This window comes from Diplotaxodon limnothrissa, linkage group LG7, assembly GCF_057381915.1.
Source record: "Diplotaxodon limnothrissa isolate DT_005_m linkage group LG7, D_limnothrissa_male_GT1.1, whole genome shotgun sequence".
Lineage (NCBI taxonomy): Eukaryota > Metazoa > Chordata > Actinopteri > Cichliformes > Cichlidae > Diplotaxodon > Diplotaxodon limnothrissa.
In genome coordinates this window covers 26,729,594-26,749,178 of record NC_140602.1, presented here as the reverse complement: position 1 = coordinate 26,749,178, position 19,585 = coordinate 26,729,594, and the positions used below count along the sequence as shown (strand labels likewise).

General features: G+C 41.4%; 2 protein-coding genes across 5 annotated transcripts in view; one reads left to right on the top strand and one right to left on the bottom strand.

Annotated features, from left to right (window-relative positions):
- The window catches only part of agbl1 (AGBL carboxypeptidase 1), a 94,363-nt gene that overhangs the window by 19,786 nt on the left and 54,992 nt on the right, over nt 1-19,585 (top strand). For 3 of the 4 annotated variants that reach the window (XM_085359489.1, XM_085359488.1, XM_085359487.1), the window contains exons 3-7: nt 10,093-10,156; nt 11,989-12,135; nt 13,087-13,218; nt 13,522-13,615; nt 16,541-16,578. In XM_085359489.1, the coding sequence (XP_085215615.1) occupies nt 10,093-10,156; nt 11,989-12,135; nt 13,087-13,218; nt 13,522-13,615; nt 16,541-16,578 (475 nt within the window). Of the gene's footprint in view, nt 1-10,092; nt 10,157-11,988; nt 12,136-13,086; nt 13,219-13,521; nt 13,616-16,540; nt 16,579-19,585 lie in introns of those variants that run through there. The other variant, XM_085359490.1, reaches the window with a different exon arrangement.
- LOC146628388 (uncharacterized) lies at nt 531-8,418 on the bottom strand. Its single transcript, XM_085358900.1, has 3 exons — nt 7,545-8,418; nt 6,964-7,445; nt 531-597 (listed from the first exon to the last, which is right to left on the bottom strand). The coding sequence occupies exons 1-3, from the start codon at nt 8,322-8,324 to the stop codon at nt 531-533; spliced, it is 1,329 nt and encodes a 442-aa protein (XP_085215026.1). The 5' UTR covers nt 8,325-8,418.

Here is a 19,585-nt window from a genome sequence, read left to right as displayed (position 1 = left end):
ATCTGAGAATGAACAGATTTCCTGAGTGTGGATGGACTGCCAGAAACCATTCTAACTGCAGATGAACCCTGAGTTGCTGAATCGGACTTAATAATACAATTCAAAGTACAGTTTTTAGTGACTGATCTTTATTAAGTGTTCCTCTGAAGGAACCTCAAAAGCCACGAAAGGTGGTCATATAGGATATCTCCTCTACAGAGAAAGTTTCTTTCAGCACTCCCCTATTAGCACAAAACAAACGAGGAAAGGAATATATTGGCTTTACATTGAACATATTCATGCAGCTCTTATCGATTTTTTGTTACTGCTAAAGGACACAAAGACAGACAATGTGAAAAATGAAGCGCACTACATGATTCAAAAGCTTGTAGAACAACCTTCAGCAGCATTATCCAGAAGCTATCATTTTCTGTAGGACTTTATCAGTCTCTGTGATCACTGAGGAGGAATTTTGTTCCATTCTTCTTTACAGTGTTGCTTCGCTCATTCAGGCTTGCAAGCAGTCATTTATACGCAGCTCTCTGAAGGTCTCAACACAGCATTTCAGCCAGTTTCAGACAAAGTTTAGCTGTCTGACCGATGGCCTCTCCTTTGACTCTAGAATATTTTGGTACACAGAGGAGTTCATGTTAGACTCGGTGACTGCGCCGTTCTTGGGTCCTGTGGCTGTAAATCCAGCTTAAATCATCCCCCCTCCACCACCGTGCTGACAGCTGGTATGAGGTGTTTGTGCTGATATATCGTATTTGGTTTTCTCCAAACGTGGTGTTGTCCATGAACACCAAGCATCTCCAGTTTGGTTTGTCCAAAGGCATTGGCCTTCATACCTCAATTTGATTTTACTTTACAAATAGATTTAGAAGTCCATTTCACACTTACAACCAAATGAAGACCTAACTGTGCTGGGAAAGTAAAGACAAATCTTTAAAATGAATACTACTATTACTACCACTACTACTACTAATAATATTAACAGTACCATAGCACTTAATTTACAAAGCACTTTTAAAAACAACAACCGGGCTGACCGAAGTGAGCAGTTTTCTAAAACATCATAGGCCACAAAATGTACAGAATTACACAAAAAAATACAAGGCATGTAAGGAAAACAAAGTGATAAAAGTAAAGACGTAGGCTTTATCCTTTTAATTTAAATATATTTAATTAATCTCACTTGTCTTAACTTAAATGGTCTTATCTTTCTTTCTTTCTTTCTTTCTTTCTTTTAAAAAATTGCAGTAAGTTTCTCATCTCAGGCTAACAGGACACTTACTTGTTCTCTTTCTTTTAGGGGAAATGACATCGAGCTTTCCTTTTTTTTTTTATCAGGTGAAGCCTTTCTTTGTTATTTACTTAATTTTAAACGGTCATCACTCTCATAGAAACACTAAGAATGTTGTCCATTTTCTGGCTGAGTAGCTTTTCTACTCAGACTTTCTCCTTCTGTTTTGCCTTAGAGACGCACACTTCTCTCTTACATCGTCACCTCCAGATGAACCTGTTTCTTTGTATAGACAAATGGGGAGGGGTGGCTTTATGCAGATTATAGGCAGTATGTAGGATTTAAAATGACTGTGATTTATTAATATACGCACAGCAGTAAGAAAAAAACTGTGGCATAAATCTAACATGACTTTAATTGCAAACTCTTTTTTTGTAAGAAATTTCTCGTGCATTTATCAGCAAATGAGGCCCATTGTTTCAGAAGTCTTGTGGTTTGTTCAGGTTTCAGCTTTGCAAACCTATGTTACCTTCTGCAACCCTTCCTAACCTCCTTGCTCAGGGTTAACATTTATCATTGCTAATTGAGGCCTGTAAAGTTTTTTGCAGGTTCTCTTAGTATTGCATGCGCTGACCTTTGGGTGAAAATTTGCTGGGATGTCCACCTTTGGGAAAATTGTCAGCTGTCTTAAATGTTTTCCAGTTGTGAATAATAATAATAGCACTGTGGACTTCAAGTTGTTTGCAAATGAGCTCATAAAGGTTCCCAGATTATTGGGAATATTTATATTTTTTGTTACTGCCTGTTAAAGCAGCTCTTGCGGAATCAAACCTGTAGACATGATTATTCAATTTTGTGTTAGGGCAGTTTCTAAAAACTGTCAGATGAGAATCACAGTCTGAGGAACAGACATATTTAATTACTGTCACAGAATTTCCTCCCTTCTAAACATGTGAAACTTCAGAAGGGTAGAAATATTTCATGGGTAGACAGTCTGAGATACTGGCTCATTCAGTTCTCTACATCAGTGTAATGGGTCAACTTTGCTGTGAGTGCTCTTTTTTCACTGAGAGGGTGAAAAAAAAAATTAAAGCTCATTTAAAATTATGTATCTCAGTGTTAACTGAAAAGTCACACGTTTTCATATATGTCTGGACTATAAGACCTGAGCCAAGAAGCCACTGTCAGAAGCCTCATCATGGTTAGAATAGAACAGAATAATCCTTTAATTGTCCCAGAAGGGGAAATTTGGTTGTAACAGCAGCCAGAAAGAAAGGTTGAGTGCAGCACAAGCACCATTTTTATATGCAGGGTTTAAGTTACAAGTCCACATCAGTCCAGCTCTGAGGTCCTTACACTGGCTGCCTGTCCGTCAGAGGATAGACTTTAAAGTTCTGATGCTGGCCTATAAAGCTCTGAATGGTTTAGGACCAAAATACATCAATGACCTCCTGACCCAGTATGAACCTTCCAGATCCCTCAGGTCATCTGGATCCGGTCTTTTATCAGTTCCCAGAGTCAGAACCAGACACAGAGAAGCTGCATTCAGCTTTTATGCTCCTTATATCTGGAACAAACTCCCAGAAAGCCTCAGATCAGCTGAAACACTCAGTTTATTTAAATCCAGGTTGAAGACTCACCTGTTCTCAGCTGCATTTGAATAAAGCACCAAATCCACACTTTAAGCTTAAATTTCAAAACTTACATTTAACTACTGATTTTATCTACTGTTCTGATTTTATCTGTTTTGATTTTATATACTGTTTTGTTTGTTTGTTTGTTTGTTTGTTAATTAGTTAGTTAGTTTATTTGCTTGTTTTAATCAATTTTAAATCATGCTTTTTATTTGTTCTTGTTTCTAATGTCTCTGTAAAGCACTTTGAATCACCTTGTTGTTGAATTGTGCTATACAAATAAACTTGCCTTGCCTTGCCTTACAAAAAAGTAAAGACAGTGCAAAAACAAAGCTCCCTCATCAAACATAGGGCCTTTTTTTAAAAATAGCTTTCAGGCTGTCACCCACTTCAGACTGGAACATGTGGTTGCAGTGAAAAGTGGCAAGTTGCTTCAACTGGTTAAGTTGACATAACCTGTCTATCCTATTTAAGATGTTATTACCTTTGTGTAGCAATCTTTGCTCAACACAAGCCTGTACCATTTTATTACTTTTCACACTGAATAGCTAGAACTAAAGACCAATGCAATTTGAGAAAATTCCAGTCGAGTGGCGTGTAAAGAAACACAAATTTACGTATTTACCGACTACTACACAAGAAAAATCTCGAGTCTTTCTTGTATAGCCCAGTCTGTTCCACTGGAATACCAGATGAGATCAGTGAGTTTGCAGGAAAATAGATGAGCAGAAGCAGCAAGGCAAGATCAGACTCAAGATTATGAATTTTACAGGGTAATGTGGAGGATTAAACATGAGATGGCCTCCCACAAGACCTCAAAATATTTTTACCTTAAATTTGACCATGAGCTAAGGTTGTTCCAATGGTTCCTAGTCCCTAGGGAAAGATCCTGTTGCGGAAACAAGACTATAGTTTCTATTTGAACAGGCAGATTGCTGGCCATCTAAACAGCCTGTCTGGATGCAACACATTAAGTTATTTATATCTGGCATCAGATATTCATCAGCGGCCTCATTTGGACATTGGAGAAGGTTTCTTCATACAACGCACATTTTAACGAGGGAGATGTTTGGCCACCTTAAAAGATTTCTGTTGAAACGGCAGAATTTAATCAGCCAGATTGGGTAGTTGATAAGACCAGCAGACCTCTGCTCAGTCGGATCGTTTTGAAAATGTGGGATTAGAATCTCTGAGAAAATCCATCTGCATGTACATGTGGAGTAAATGTGACATAAGAAACATGTATATAAACTAATATCCTAGTGTCCATTAGTTTGGAAATATTGGACACATTTTATGTATATAAGGCCACGAGTCCGTCATGATTGGCTCCAGCTCCCCTGCAACGCTGATAAGGATAAAGGGAAGAGAGGTGTGTGTATAAAAGGTTTTTTTTTAAATATGGTGTCATCCACTGGAACTGTTTGTGCTCCATTACATGAAAGGAGCTGAATTTAACAGGAAGTAGGAAAAAATGGAAAAGCCTAAAAATATTGCCAGTGTAATTAATATGAAGACATTTCACAGCCAGGATTTCAACAGGCTATAGAAACATTTCTTCACAGTAACATGTCAAGGTCAGTGCCACTTTCTGCCCTGTCTGCATATAAAGTCCTGAAGCAAGCTATGCTCACACTGTGTTCCAGGACGTGTCAATGCAGGATGCAGAATTTCCATGAAACACATCTACTTGTTCAAATTCAAATTCAAATTCAAATTTTATTTGTCACACACACACACAACCATACACAGTATGACATGGGGGTGAAATGCTTGTAGCTGTACAATGCCCGACCATTAAATGACAGAAGAAAAGTTTTACAATATTTACAATTTACTACAAAAATTTACAAATTAACTTAGGAATTTACAGTAAAGAACGTGCAAATAGCAGAAGAGATTATAAAGATAAGGATTATAAATTATAGGAATTATAGGATTATAGGAAATGTGTGGTGGTGCGTGTGGTGACGTGTGTGAGAGTCCAGTCTTATAGTGACGTGTTTGGGAGAGTCCAGTCCTACACCTGGTTCAGGCCCCGAATAGCCTGGGGGAAGAAGCTCCTCTTCATTCTCTCTGTTTTGGCCTTAAGGGAGCGGAAGCGCTTCCCAGACCTCAACAGTGAGAAGAGTCCATTGTTGGGATGGGAGAGGTCCATCATAATCTTCCTAGCTTTGGACTTGCACCGCTTGGTGTAGATGGACAGCAGGTCAGGGAGCTCTGATTGAATGATGCGTTCTGCCGAGCGCACCACCCTTTGCAGATCTCGTCTATCCTGCTTGGTGCTGTTCCCAAACCAGGTGCAGATGTTTGACGTCAGGACGCTCTCGATGGTGCAGGAGTAGAAGTTCTTGAGCGCCTTCAGTGGCAGATGGAAGTCTAAGTCTTCTGAGGAAGAAGAGACGCTGACGGGCTTTCTTAACCAGGGTGTTGATGTGACAGGACCATGACAGGTCCTGAGTGATGTGGACACCCAGGTATCGGAAACTGTCCACTCTCTCCACTGGCGTGCCACTGATGATGAGGGGTTTGTAATTCCTCGCCTGCTTTGTAGTGAAGTCCACGATCAGCTCCTTAGTCTTGCTGATGTTTAGGAGGAGGTTATTCTCCTGGCACCAGGTCTCCAGGTTCCTAATCTCCTCCAGGTAGGCCGTCTCGATGTTGTCGGAGATTGTTAGGTGTGGCTGTGTGCAGGCAGGAATAGGACCCAAGGTGCAGACTCCGGAGACAGACGTGAACTCAAAAAGGCTTTAATTTGGTACTCAAAAATATAACATAACTGAAAAAACTCAAAACAAACTTAAACCAGAGGAATGACAGAACACACAGCTAAGAAAACGGTAGATCGCGACACAGACACTAAGAAACACAGGGCTTAAATACACAGAGGGAGCAATCAGGAAATGAGTAACAGGAGGGAAACACAGCTGGGGCAAATCAGAACTGACGAGACCAAAGAAGCGTAAACTGAACACACTGAGAAAAGACGGAGACCTTCAAAGTAAAACAGGAAACACATAACACAGACTGAACAAAGACACAGACTCACATGCAGGCACTACAGAGGGAACAGAGACGTGGGAACAGGGCAGACACAAACACTGACTGAACACGGGGATATAGGAACTTAAGATACACATAGACGCGAACTAGACAAGGGGATGCAGGTGATAGGGGAGACAGAGCAACTAAAGAAGACAGAGACCTAAGCCATAAGACAGAACTCAAAGAAACCAAAAACTAGACAGTATAAATAATATCATAAACTCAAAAACCCTGGGTCGATGACCCAGGCATCCTAACAGTACCCCCCCCCTTAAGGGCTGGCTTCCAGACAGCCCAAACCAAAACATCAAAATCAAAAAAACAAAAACAACCCAACCAGGGTGGGCGGCGGGGGAAACAGGATGGAGGGCTCGAAACAAAACAAGGAGCCAAAACAAAAAAAGAAAGAACAAACAACGGAGCCTGGAAAGCAACAGAAGAAAACACAGGAACAAAGTCCAAAACAACAGCACCAAGGCCCAGGCATAGTCCAAAAGCAAACAAACAAAAGAGCTCACGAAAAGCGCAGAGGCCCAGGCAATAGTCTCAAAAAAGTTCAGGGGGCCGGCCCGGAGGCTGACAGCACGATAGTCCAAACCCGGGCAGTTCAGGGGGGCGGCCCGGAGGCTGATGGTCCAAGAGCCTAGAAAACAGTTCAGGAGGCCGGCCAGGCGGGAGGCACCGACGGCGACCGAGCAGATCAGGAGGCCGGCCGGGCGGGAGGCCGGCCGGGCGGGAGGCACCGACGGCGACGTAGTTCAGGGGGCCGTCCATGACGGCAATGACGTCCAGTCATCGGCAGGACGAGCAGGACAAGCTACAGAGGCTGAGGTCGGATCAGGGAGAGCTGCAGACTCGGGGGCCGGACCAGGCGGAGCTGCAGACTCGGGGGCCGGACCAGGCGGTGGAGCCGGTGGTGGCTGAACGGCCTCGCCAGAACCATCAGCAGACACTAGGACGTGCTGGCTGGGTCCTCCCGGACCCCCAGCTGACGAGGCACGAGGCTGAACGGGCCCCTCGGACCCTCCAGCGGAGACAGGTGGCTGAAGCGGTTCCTCGGACCCTCCAGCGGAGACAGGTGGCTGAACGGGCCCCTCGGACCCTCCAGCAGGAAGAGACGGCTGAAGCGATTCCTCGGACCCTCCAGCGGAGACGGGTGGCTGAAGCGGTTCCTCGGACCCTCCAGCGGAGACAGGAGGCTGAACGGGCCCCTCGGACCCTCCAGCGGAGACAGGTGGCTGAACGGGCCCCTCGGACCCTCCAGCGGAGACAGGTGGCTGAGCAGGTGACTGAGCCGATAGGTGAGCTAATGTCTGAGCTATGGAGAGAAGTTTAAGTTGTATTGACTGTTGTAACGATGGCAGTAATGGCGGGTGAGGTGGTGGATTAGCAGACGGTTGGACTAGGTTGTCTGAGCCTACGGATCCTACAGAAAACTGCTGGACGGGCTCACCTGAGCCTCCAGCGAGGTCAGAAACAGGTGCAAGTACCTGCTGGACACCAGCCACTCCCACCCGAGGAGAAGGTACGGGTGCAGGAGCTAACTGGTTCCCGGTCATCCTCACCCTGGGAGCCGGGACAGGCACAGTCAACGGCTGGGCAGCTGCAGTCCCCACCCGAGGAGCTGGTACGGGTGCAGCGACAGGCAGAGGCTCAGCCAGCCTAGACACCCGAGCAGGGACCAGCTGGACCTCAGCCTCCCTCACCTGAAGCACTGAAACAGGTGCAGGGGAATGCTGGGCCTGAGCTGCCCTGGGAGCAGGAACACAATGGTGCGAAGGAGCAGGCTCAGCAAACACAGACTCTTCTAAAACGTTTTTTAACTTCCTACCACCACCACGTCTAACAGTCTTAATAGTCTCAGTCTTAGCAGTGTTCATATGATTGTTAGTCTCCAGCTCCGAGGAACGACAGCAATCACAACTCACCACCGGGAGTTGCTCCGCAGAAAAAGAGTGGTGACGGTGTGAGCGTCGCCTCCTCCGGGAAGTGGGAGGTGGCGAACTGGGCTGCGAACCCTCCAAAGGACCGGGCTGCGATGAGGAAGCAGAGAGTTTGTGAAGCTCAGAACGCGGCAGACCCAAAAACAGAGCGAAGGACTGCAGCGGAGTGAGTCTAACGTCCGGTGTCACATAATCTCTCTTCCTCCGCCGCTTAACTCTCTTGTCGGACTGGTAATCCAGGGGTGAAGGCGGAGGTGTAGCGACTGGAGAGAAGGAGCACGTGCTCAACCTGATCGCCCGAGGCATAGACACTGGCTCGGCCGTAGCCATTTGGAGGCTGCGGGGCCCTCCCAAAGCCAAACGTGACCCATAGAAGGGTGACTGGAGCTCCTGGGCATGCTCAGCTTCCTCCCTCACGATCTCCTTGAGGAAGGCAGAAACTGCGGGTCGCTGATACCACACGGAGTCTGCTGGGTCCATGTTCTGGTCGCGATCTTCTGTTAGGTGTGGCTGTGTGCAGGCAGGAATAGGACCCAAGGTGCAGACTCCGGAGACAGACGTGAACTCAAAAAGGCTTTAATTTGGTACTCAAAAATATAACATAACTGAAAAAACTCAAAACAAACTTAAACCAGAGGAATGACAGAACACACAACTAAGAAAACGGTAGATCGCGACACAGACACTAAGAAACACAGGGCTTAAATACACAGAGGGAGCAATCAGGGAATGAGTAACAGGAGGGAAACACAGCTGGGGCAAATCAGAACTGACGAGACCAAAGAAGCGTAAACTGAACACACTGAGAAAAGACGGAGACCTTCAAAGTAAAACAGGAAACACATAACACAGACTGAACAAAGACACAGACTCACATGCAGGCACTACAGAGGGAACAGAGACGTGGGAACAGGGCAGACACAAACACTGACTGAACACGGGGATATAGGAACTTAAGATACACATAGACGCGAACTAGACAAGGGGATGCAGGTGATAGGGGAGACAGAGCAACTAAAGAAGACAGAGACCTAAGCCATAAGACAGAACTCAAAGAAACCAAAAACTAGACAGTATAAATAATATCATAAACTCAAAAACCCTGGGTCGATGACCCAGGCATCCTAACACTACTACACTCACCGTGTTCCATCTGGTCATAATCAGCTGACTGTGCTCAACTTTGGGATTGCAGGCCTCAGTCCTGACAGCTGATGACATGAAGACAATTATAAGAGATTCACAAAACATGAGAATTTGCAAAACAAATTGCAATCATTCCACTTTCATATAAACACAAGCAAGAAAAATCAGCTTTGTTGAGTGATAAAATCATTCAACAAAAACAAGAATAACAATATGTAGTGACAGTCACTAAAAAAGTGCAAAAACCACAACCATTAGTAGCAGCTGGGTTGTTTGGATTGTATATGGAGTCCACATTCTGATTTAGATACTGTGTGTCATGCTTCTCTGAGGTTCATCACTAACTGTAAATTTCAGACACACCACAGTTATACTCTCAGGTGGGAGGGGCTGCTTTGGCCAGTCGGAGGAACTCTCATTTATACAGTTTTATATATAAGGCAATACTCAGATTGCTGCCTTTCTATATGTGTTCCCTGCTTGCAATGAAACATGCTGATCGTTATTCTCTTCGTCCGCAAGGTTACTTGTTGCTTTCTGTTCCATTTGCCCGAACTGAACTTGGCAAAAGAGCTTTTGTCCATTTAGCACCCTTTGCTTATAACGAGCTGCAGAACGACTGGAAAATGACTGAATTCATTTCATTAAGTGCTTTTGAATCTAAACTAAGAATCCTTGTGACCAATTCCATAACATGCAACTGTTTCAATAAGATTGTTTGTCATTTTAACTGAATTTTAGAATTTTTATTTAATTTTATCTTTATTTATTTATTTATTTAATTAATTAATTTTTCATTTATTTTAGAATGTCTGTTGTTGCTGCCTGTGTTTAATTGAGTAATTTTTGTAACTGTGAGACATTTGCTGCTGCCTATCTTAGGCAGGTCTCCATTCAAAAATAGGTTTTTAATCTCAATGGGATCTTCCTGGTTAAATAAAAAAAAAGTAGGTTAGATGCATTCTAACTTTTTTATTCTTTTATTTTGTGGGTTTAAATGTCTTATATTCTCTCTCTCTCCCTCTCTCTCTCTCTGTGTGTGTGTGTGTGTGTGTGTGTGTGTGTGTGTGTGTGTGTGTGTGTGTGTGTGTTGTCTCTGCAGAATGTAGGGGATGTGGAGAGCACCTTAAATATCCTCAGTGTCTTGGATGAACTTCTGTCAGCTGGTAAGATCATCTTCTCACCATTTGGTTTCCATCCTTACGTAAAAAGTTGTTGTGCTATGGAAAATGCCAATAAACACACAAAGCCTTTAAAGGCACAGTCTGTTTTTTTTAATTAAATATACTAAAAACTAAGTTACTAAGAACTCATAACTGTACTTAAATTCATGTGTAATTACATCTTCCAACAAGCAGATGCAATCTTTTGAACTTAGAATTCATCCGTTCACTTTTTTCCTCCATAAAGATGACATTTGACGACCTCCCCTGTACCTTTAAGATGAGTTTTGACTCCTCATTATATATATATCAATAAAAACATGACTTGATGATCATTAATAAAGTTTCCAGGTTTTTCCAAGGGTAGCTGCATAGTCAGAAACCTAGAAGCAGGTCTGAAATATGACAGAAACCTCTCAATTCAGAAAAGTTCTTCAAGCATTATTCCTACTAGCCTTTCAGGGAGTAAAGAGTTGAAAATACACAGGAGCGGGCAATGGTTTGAAGTCATCGTGCTGCCTCATCATCCTGAATAAAATAGCTGGGATGAACGTCACTGTTCCAACTAATTGCAATTTATGTACGAGGCTAGAGACCAGCTACAAATATAGTATACCAAGGGGGAAAGGAGAGGAGAACTCGTAGGCATTTGTGCTGGAGAGGCAAATTTTAATATGTGTCTGCACCTTTATGTCACAGTGTGGCAGAAGCAGACTGTGTGGATTGACAAAACGGACCCAAAACACAGATTCACAAAGTTTTAGATGAGTAAAAAAACACAAACAACCAACATATTGACAGCTGAGGTAAATAGTGGAGCCGCAACCCACACTCAGAGTGACAGTCTATGCAGATAAATATCAGCCACAGTTGTTTGTCATACAGCGGCCACTGTAGCTAGGATCACACACTTTAATTGGGAGGTAGAAGAAAACAGAGCTCATTTGACTTCAGCTGGCATCTAGGGCTGGGTGTAGCATGTGCCAAATGAATGGATGACAGTAATCCTATTTTTAGTAATGCAGTTATGTAATGCGTTACTGTACTAAATTCTGTAAATACATTAAAATTAATATTATTTTGTTACTTGCGTTACTTGTTTTTTCAGATATATGCACCAGGAAGGATAGGAAGAAAACAGCATACACATGTATGCTGGGAAGACAAAAAATATAGAGTGGTTTATAGCTTTTGAGAAGTGGCAATATGGACATTAATTTTATTTGTATTGCATGAAAGGACATAAGTGCAATGGTGAAATCCAAACAACATCCAAGACAGAAACAACTGCAGTATACTGCTAACAGAACTGTGGCTCTTAGACAGATTGCTAAGAAGCTAATCAACAACAAGTGATGTCAAAGCTGAGTGTATTCAGACCCCAGCCCAGCAGCCAGAGGCTGAACTTCTGCAGGTAACAAAGGCAATGATGTGTCTATATATAGACATATAATAGGATCAAATGTGGAAACTGGTTACAGCTGAGTACATAGATAGAAAAACAAATAAAATAGGGGAATCGCAAAAAAGGTAAATAAATAAAAGAAGGAAAAAAAAGAGATTTTATTATCAGATAAGTAATATTTTTCAGAATTAGAAGGTGAGGGCACTTGGAAGATATCTGTGGCTGTCACACCCCTCGTATTCTGAGGATGACTATGGTTTAAGTCTTCATTTGGAGCAGTAATGTCCTTTGCAATAAATAGAAGTACTTGATGAATGCCCATTTGAATGCGGCTTGTAGCATCCTTTATATTTTTTCAAAATAGTAAAAAAAGGCACTATTTATATTTCAGTCCCTTTCAGCCAAGCACTAACCTCTGCTCTCTGTTCAGGTACAGATCGGCGCATCCACTATATGATCAAGAAAGGTGGTAGTGAGGCTCTGCTGACTGCACTGGTTAAATATGGCCACACTTTCAGTCCCAACTACACTATACTCATACCACTCCTGCACCTGCTAGCTAAAGTTGGACACAAAGGTGGGAATGAACAAAACAACATGTATTGTGATAACTCTTTCTAACTCTTAAAGTTTGTTTAGGAAAGGTGAGATGATCTACAAAAATAGCACAGTGGTTCCTGATTCACTGACAGCTATGTTTGTGTGTGAATAATGAAAGCTTCTCACAGAGATATATCTGTGCTTATTTGTCTGACCAACAATTTAAATCATACTGAGGGTCATTGTATGTTACAATGTACATGGTATGAAGGCATATTCATAACATACCTTCATACCGTGTACATTGTAATATACCCATAATAGACCCATTTTTGTACCTTCATACCTATAACAGACCCATTTCTGTAATATATCTATATACCTATATTATTGCTAATATGTATTTTGTAATATATTTATATCATGGCTAAAGCACTTCTGGATGGATGCAAACTGCATTTCGTTGCCTTGTACTGTGACATGTGCAATGACAATAAAGTTGAATTCTATTCTATTCTAATTCTATGTTGCAATATTAAAAAAAAGCAAAAGGTCTATAATGGAAATACAAAGCAAACTGCTAATACATTTAGGTAGCACTTAGTTATTATTAGCAAGTGCTTAATTCATCATTTACATGTCATTACTAGTCCTTAATATGTCATTTAGAAATGCAGATATGTTTCGCCATCTGCTAATGTTACACCATGTCAAGCGATCACTGCTTGGTGTAACTATGTAGAGCTATTAATGCTACTACATCACTGCTAGTAATAATCACAATTACACTCATGGTAATTTTCCAAAGATGGAAAAAAATCATATAACTTTAATATTTGAATGCTACTATTTTAAGTACTTTTTCATTGGGGTTGCTGTTATTTTTGGATGTTTTTGACTTCTTGCATTCTTAAAATTTTCATCACTTACTTTCACAATACTTACTGTCACCATGCGTATTCATTGCAATGTATATATATATATGTAGACCGTCGTATTGGTATGAAAGCAGAAGAGGCAGGTGCAGTGCTGCTGACTCTGAATCTGCTGAAACACAATGGCCAGCATGCCAGGAGAACTGCTGCCTGCCTCTGGGTGATCCAAGTCTTCTGTTCATCAGGTAAACAATATAGTTGTTTTTGTCACCAGCTTGGAGTTAAATTCATATCCTGGAGGCTTACCCTAAAAATAATCATAGCTGCTATTTCTCTAAATTCTAATCCAAACTTTACCCTTATCCTAAACCCTACCTTATACATTGTCATCCAGAGTACTTTATTATTGAATTCTTCATTAACAAGTAAAGCCTCCACCTTAATTTTTAAGGGGAGAGTATTTCAGAAGCTTTACCTGTTGCTGTGTTTAAACTTATATGTTGATAATCTTAGTAACAGAGTTAAAGTCAGTTGTGTTGTCTTGACAGTTTCTACAGCAAACCTCATAGGAGAAAACCATGGACTGGATGTCATCTACCGCCTCATTCCTCAATACACAACCAAGCATCTGCATGCTATTAAGTAAGTATCCTAAGGGCTTTCTGCATTTTCCACTGATCAGTTTTACCATATAGATACAGTCAGGGCCATAGGCTTTTGAACAATTTTTCATCCAGAATCCAATAATGTTTTTGACACAATTTTTTTGTAATTTTGCTTTCTGCAGTACCGCAGTGGACTCTAAATTAAACAATCAAGGTGTGATTTAAGTGCAGACTTTCAGCATTAATTCAAGTGGTTTATAGAAATAGTTGATGAATTATAGCTAGCTGTTTATAATACCAGTTTTGGAAGCTAGGGATCGGAGTGCCAGGACCTCTCGATCCACTAACACTGAAGCCCTATGTCGACTCCTGCGGGTGGTGGGCCCACAGGCGGACGGACCCATGTTGCTTTTCTGGCCCGGCCACCAGATGCTCACCAGACATTCACTCGAGACACTACCCTGGGCCTGGTGCGCTGGACCCTTGAATTGTTCTGGATGAACATTTTTGCAGCACATGATTGGCTGAAGTTCAGAATTCATGGACTCCCTTGGGACGCTCAGCTAGACTTTAACTGTAGATGCTTTCAGTTGCAGCTTGTTTGGGGATCTCTCTGACTACAGTACTGTCTTCAATACTGAAAAGCATGACTGAGATGAGGTTGCTGACATGGAAGAATATCCTATTTTTTTGCCTTGAGAAACCTTTGGGTGAGAACTGCGATAATAAATAAAGCCAATGACAACTATGATAGGCTATATTTGGATAAATAGTTCAAGTAATGGTTTTATTAAATCCTTCGAATTAAAGTCTGAACTTCAATACAATGTGACGGCATCAAGAACCAAACTTATAAAATTGTGTCACTGTCTACTGACCACTCATAGTTCTTTAAACTACAAGCCACATTTAACCATATATGAGAATATTTAACTGCCCCCCATTGATCCATCCATTTTCTTAATCGCCTGTCCAGTTAAGGGTTGCAGTGGGACCAGTAGCCTGTCCCAGCTCTCACTGGGTGACAGGCAGGGTGGTGGTCACCCATACGGAAAAGAAATAGTAAAAACTTATATGTGATTACTCATGAAAGTGGCCACTTTCGCATTACTTTCATACATTGTTTTAGGAAGTATCCAAAACATACACGTTTCATTATATAATTTTTCAAGGGATCTTATATCTGTTTTCACACTTATATGCTTTTCATACAAGTTTCACACAAGACAGATACAAACTTTATAAGATTTATATATATCTTTTCCATATGGGCAGAGAAACTGAGATTTTGTTATAGTCCAGGTATAGTACACTGTCACGGAGAAGTGTAGGCTTTAAAGATATTATCTCCCCCCTGCTTGTAATGCAACATCTGCATGCAGTAATACAACTTCTGCATGTGTGTCTATTTCCAGTTTTAAAGCAGCAAAGCATGAAATGGACATGGTGGACCGGCCTGTCTATTACATGTTTTCCTGTTTCCTGTAATACTGGGTTGGAGATTCCTGCTGGACCCACGTACTCGGTTTAAAAATTCATGGGGATATGACTTTTTGGGCAAGGTTGTGGATTTTTCTTCCACTGCCTTTACTCTGTAAACTCCACTGATTCATTTAAAAAACAGCTGAAGGCATACTGACAACCTTTAGGTAAATTGTTGTTTTATGTTTTTTTTTTTGTTCATTCTTATGATATATTTTATTTCTGGTTTTATTGTAAAGTATATTGTGATTTTTACCTGTAAAAAGTGTTTATAAATGCATTTTACTTACTTACTTGACCTCAGTGTAGCATTTGACACCACAGACCACAAAATGTTAACACAGTGATTACAAAATGTGTTAGCCATTAAAGTTACTGCCCTGCAGTGGTTTGAATCATAGCTCGCTAATATCATTAACTCTAATTTGTTCATGTAAATGGAGAGTCAAACACTAAGCACTGTTATAGAGTACCACAGGGTTCTGTTTTTGGACCAATTCTGTTTAAATTATACAGGCATAATACATTAGGCAGTATTGGTAGAAGCCATAACATACAGTGCATTCTCATTGCTATGCAGATGATACCTAGCTTTATCGATCCATGAAGCCAGATGACATACACCGATTAGTTAAACTGCATGAATGTCTTAAAGACATACAGACCTGGATGAACTCTAATGCCTTGTTTCTAAATTCAGATTAAATTGACTTTCTTGTACCATTTTACAAACACGATTCTTACTCTAGATGGCATTACCTTGACCTCCAGTAACACTTGGAGCCATTTTTGACTAAATGTCCTTCAATGCGTATATTAAAACAACCACATCTGTGTTATTAGCACAGTTATATTTAATATCTTAGTTACCGGTATATCTAAGGCAGTATTCAGGGTCAACTAATCCAGCCCTAACTATATGCTTTATCAAAAAGAAAAGTTTTCGGGTTAATCTTAAAGAATAGAAAGTGTCTTTTTCCCAGATCCAAACTCTACTTGGTTCCACAGGCTCAGTAAGCCAGCAGTTTGAGAGCAAAGTGCTCAATTGGGACAATATGGTACTCTGAAGCCTTTAAGAAAAGACAATTCAAGACCTTGTATGTAAGAAGAAAGATATTAAATTCAGTTCTGGAATTAACAGGTAGCTAAGACAAGGCAATACAGGAGAAAAATACTCACTTTCCAGTCCTTGTCAGTACTCTCACTGCAGCATTTTCGATCAACTGAAGGCTTTTCAGGGAGCTTTAGGACATCCTGACAAAAATGAACTACAGTAGTCCAGACTGGAAGTAATAATGAAGATGAATCAATTTTTCAGCGTCACCCTGAGTCAAGATGTTTCTAATTTTAGAAGTCAAATAATTTCATGTTTACTCATACATAAAGATTTACTTTGACAATTACAAATGCAATTCGTTTTTTATTTTAATTTGGTGTTGATTCAAATGAGTCAGACGTCACTTTTCTGTTTTTTTCCTAGGGCAGCCATTAATGCCTTTTCTGCTCTGCTGTGCACAAGTAAGTTTTTTTTATTACCTTGAGCATTCCTCAGCTGATGTTTCCATTTTCATCATCACCATCTTCATTACCATCATGTCACAACTGTTTCTCCGGGGACACATTGGCAATGCTTGATTTGTGAGGTCATTTTGTTTTCTTATGATTTTTGTGTCTAATTTCAAGGACCATAAAGATACCTTACACGGCATTTAGTGCAATGAAAATAGATTTAAATAGATATTGCATTTTTTTATGTACTATAGAACTTAACAGGTGGGGATCAGGCTAATATAAACTACTGCTTTCACAAAATAAAAAATAGGGCACTAACAAGAGCTGCATGCTTACTTGAGTTTAAGCTGGTTGACAAAAATGTAAGGCTTATACATTGGGGCAGTTTAGAACACAGCTCTCATATCTGTGGCTTCAAGGTGGAAGAGCCTAAGAGGAAGAGCTTTCCACATGATTCCAAGATAGTGTTTAAGTTATAACTACAGAAGGAATAAGCTAATGCATGATACTGTGCACAAGAACAGAGTCTGCAGAGAGGGCTCAAGACAGGCCCATGAATGAGGGTTTAAAATGTTTGGTTAATTGTCACAAATTGACAGAACTTCCAGGAACCATTAAGCAGTTCATTTAAATGCATAAATACAGATGAACAGAACTGCAATTCAACGTTATTACATTTCAGAAGTTATTGTCATTAAAATCTTCTAATCGACAGTTTTGACATATGATCTGTTACTGACATGATCTGAATTAGTTGTTGTTGGCTTTTGGAGGTGTAATAAAAGTATATGTGCATTGCGCAGTGTCATTTTAAAAACTGGAGGTGAAGACTGAATTTACTCTCTCAGCTGTCAAGCTTTTGCTACTATAGTCAAAATTACATTACAAAAAACATTGGAAGTGCAGCTTAAAATTGAAGAAACAGTTTAATGTTTTATTTAAATTGTTTTCAATAAAATGTAGACAAAATAGATTAAAATTTGACAAGGGGTGGACCTCATCGACCCCTTTCATAAAGATGGGAACCACCACCCTGGTCGGCCAATCCAGGGGTACTGCCCCTGATCTCTATGCAACATTGTAGAAGCGTGTCAACCAAGACAGCCCTACTAGGACTCCTTCTTCAGTTTGGTGGCTCCCCTCACCTCTCCAAACATTTTTTTTACAAATAAATAACTGAAAAGTGGGGTGTGCGTAATTATTCAGCCCCCTGAGTCAATACTTTGTAGAACCACCTTTTGCTGCAATTACAGCTGCCAGTCTTTTAGGGTATGTCTCTACCTTTCCATTGTTGCCCTGGCTTTATGTTTAGGGTCGTTGTCCTGCTGGAAGGTGAACCTCCGCCCCAGTCTCAAGTCTTTTGCAGACTCCAAGAGGTTTTCTTCCAAGATTGCCCTGTATTTGGTTCCATCCATCCGTTTGCTGTGTCCCCCACATGGCTTGTGGCAAACTGCAAATGGGACTTCTTATGGTTTTCTGTTAACAATGGCTTTCTTCTTGCCACTCTTCCATAAAGGCCAACTTTGTGCCGTACACGACTAGTAGTTGTCCTATGGACAGATTCCCCCACCTGAGCTGTAGATCTCTGCAGCTCGTCCAGAGTCACCATGGGCCTCTTGGCTGCATTTCTGATCAGCGCTCTCCTTGTTCGGCCTGTGAGTTTAGGTGGACGGCCTTGTCTTGGTAGGTTTACAGTTGTGCCATACTCCTTCCATTTCTGAATGATCGCTTGAACAGTGCTCCGTGGGATGTTCAAGGCTTGGGAAATCTTTTTGTAGCCTAAACCTGCTTTAAATTTCTCAATAACTTTATCCCTGACCTGTCTGGTGTGTTCTTTGGACTTCATGGTGTTGTTGCTCCCAATATTCTCTTAGACAACGGTCGTGTCCAAATTCATGGGCTGCATCCTCCTGAGGACCCAGCCTTCGCGGTCTACGTGGGCCGGGTCCTCAGAAGGTCGGGTAGGCCGGAAGTAAACGGCTGTGGAATTGGACGGTCTAGCCTTCTGATTAGCGTCACCGCTATCTCGGTGGAGTTTAATAAACTCAGCCGTCTGCTCCTTTCTATCTAAAATATAACAGGACACTGGAGTAAATTCTCGACCATCTCACACTTCTGTTTAATCAGTTTTCTGTTTGACGTTTATTCAGCTGTGTGAAAACCAAGGAGGAGGGGGATTAATAAAGTTTTATTTTATCTAATCTAATCTAATAACTTTAATCTCAGCCAAACCGATTTACTCACAAAAACAAAAAAACAAAAACAAAAAAACACTGAAAAAAGCCCAACAATAACATTTTTAGGTTGTCTAAGTGAATTATATATCACGTTTAACCTGAGTAGCGAAAGTCTGCGGTGATCTGAAAATGATGTGCTGGGAGTTGTGCCGTTCTCAGCGGCTTCAGTAACCCTCGAGCTCTCGGCTAGCTATCGAGCTGGTGGGTAACAGACGTCTCCGAAAACGTCGAACCACTTTTGCAAATATGCAATGTCTTGATAAACCGAGCAGATATTTGAAGTTTACACACCCACATTCTCGCCTGAAAATATGTTAAAAGTTTATTTTGTGACCCAGAACGATTAATAAGAGTAATTTTAAAACTTAGTAGCGGCCGCCATTGCTGGAAACTGGAGTTTGGCTGGGCCGCGCTACGAATTCTGGGATATGATAGGCCACGAAGGACACACCCGACCCATCCTTCAAATTCGGAGAAAAGGAGGACCCATTTGTCGGCTGCATTCGGAGGAGTCTACGAATTTGGACAGCCTTCGGTGCGTCGCTGTGACGTAATCGGTCTACAAATCCGTCCTCAGGAGGATGCAGCCCATGAATTTGGACACGACCAACCTCTGAGGCCATCACAGAGCAGCTGTATTTGTACTGACATTAGATTACACACAGGTGCACTCTATTTAGTCATTAGCACTCATCAGGCAATGTCTATGGGCAACTGACTGCACTCAGACCAAAGGGAGCTGAATAATTACGCACACCCCACTTTTCAGTTATTTA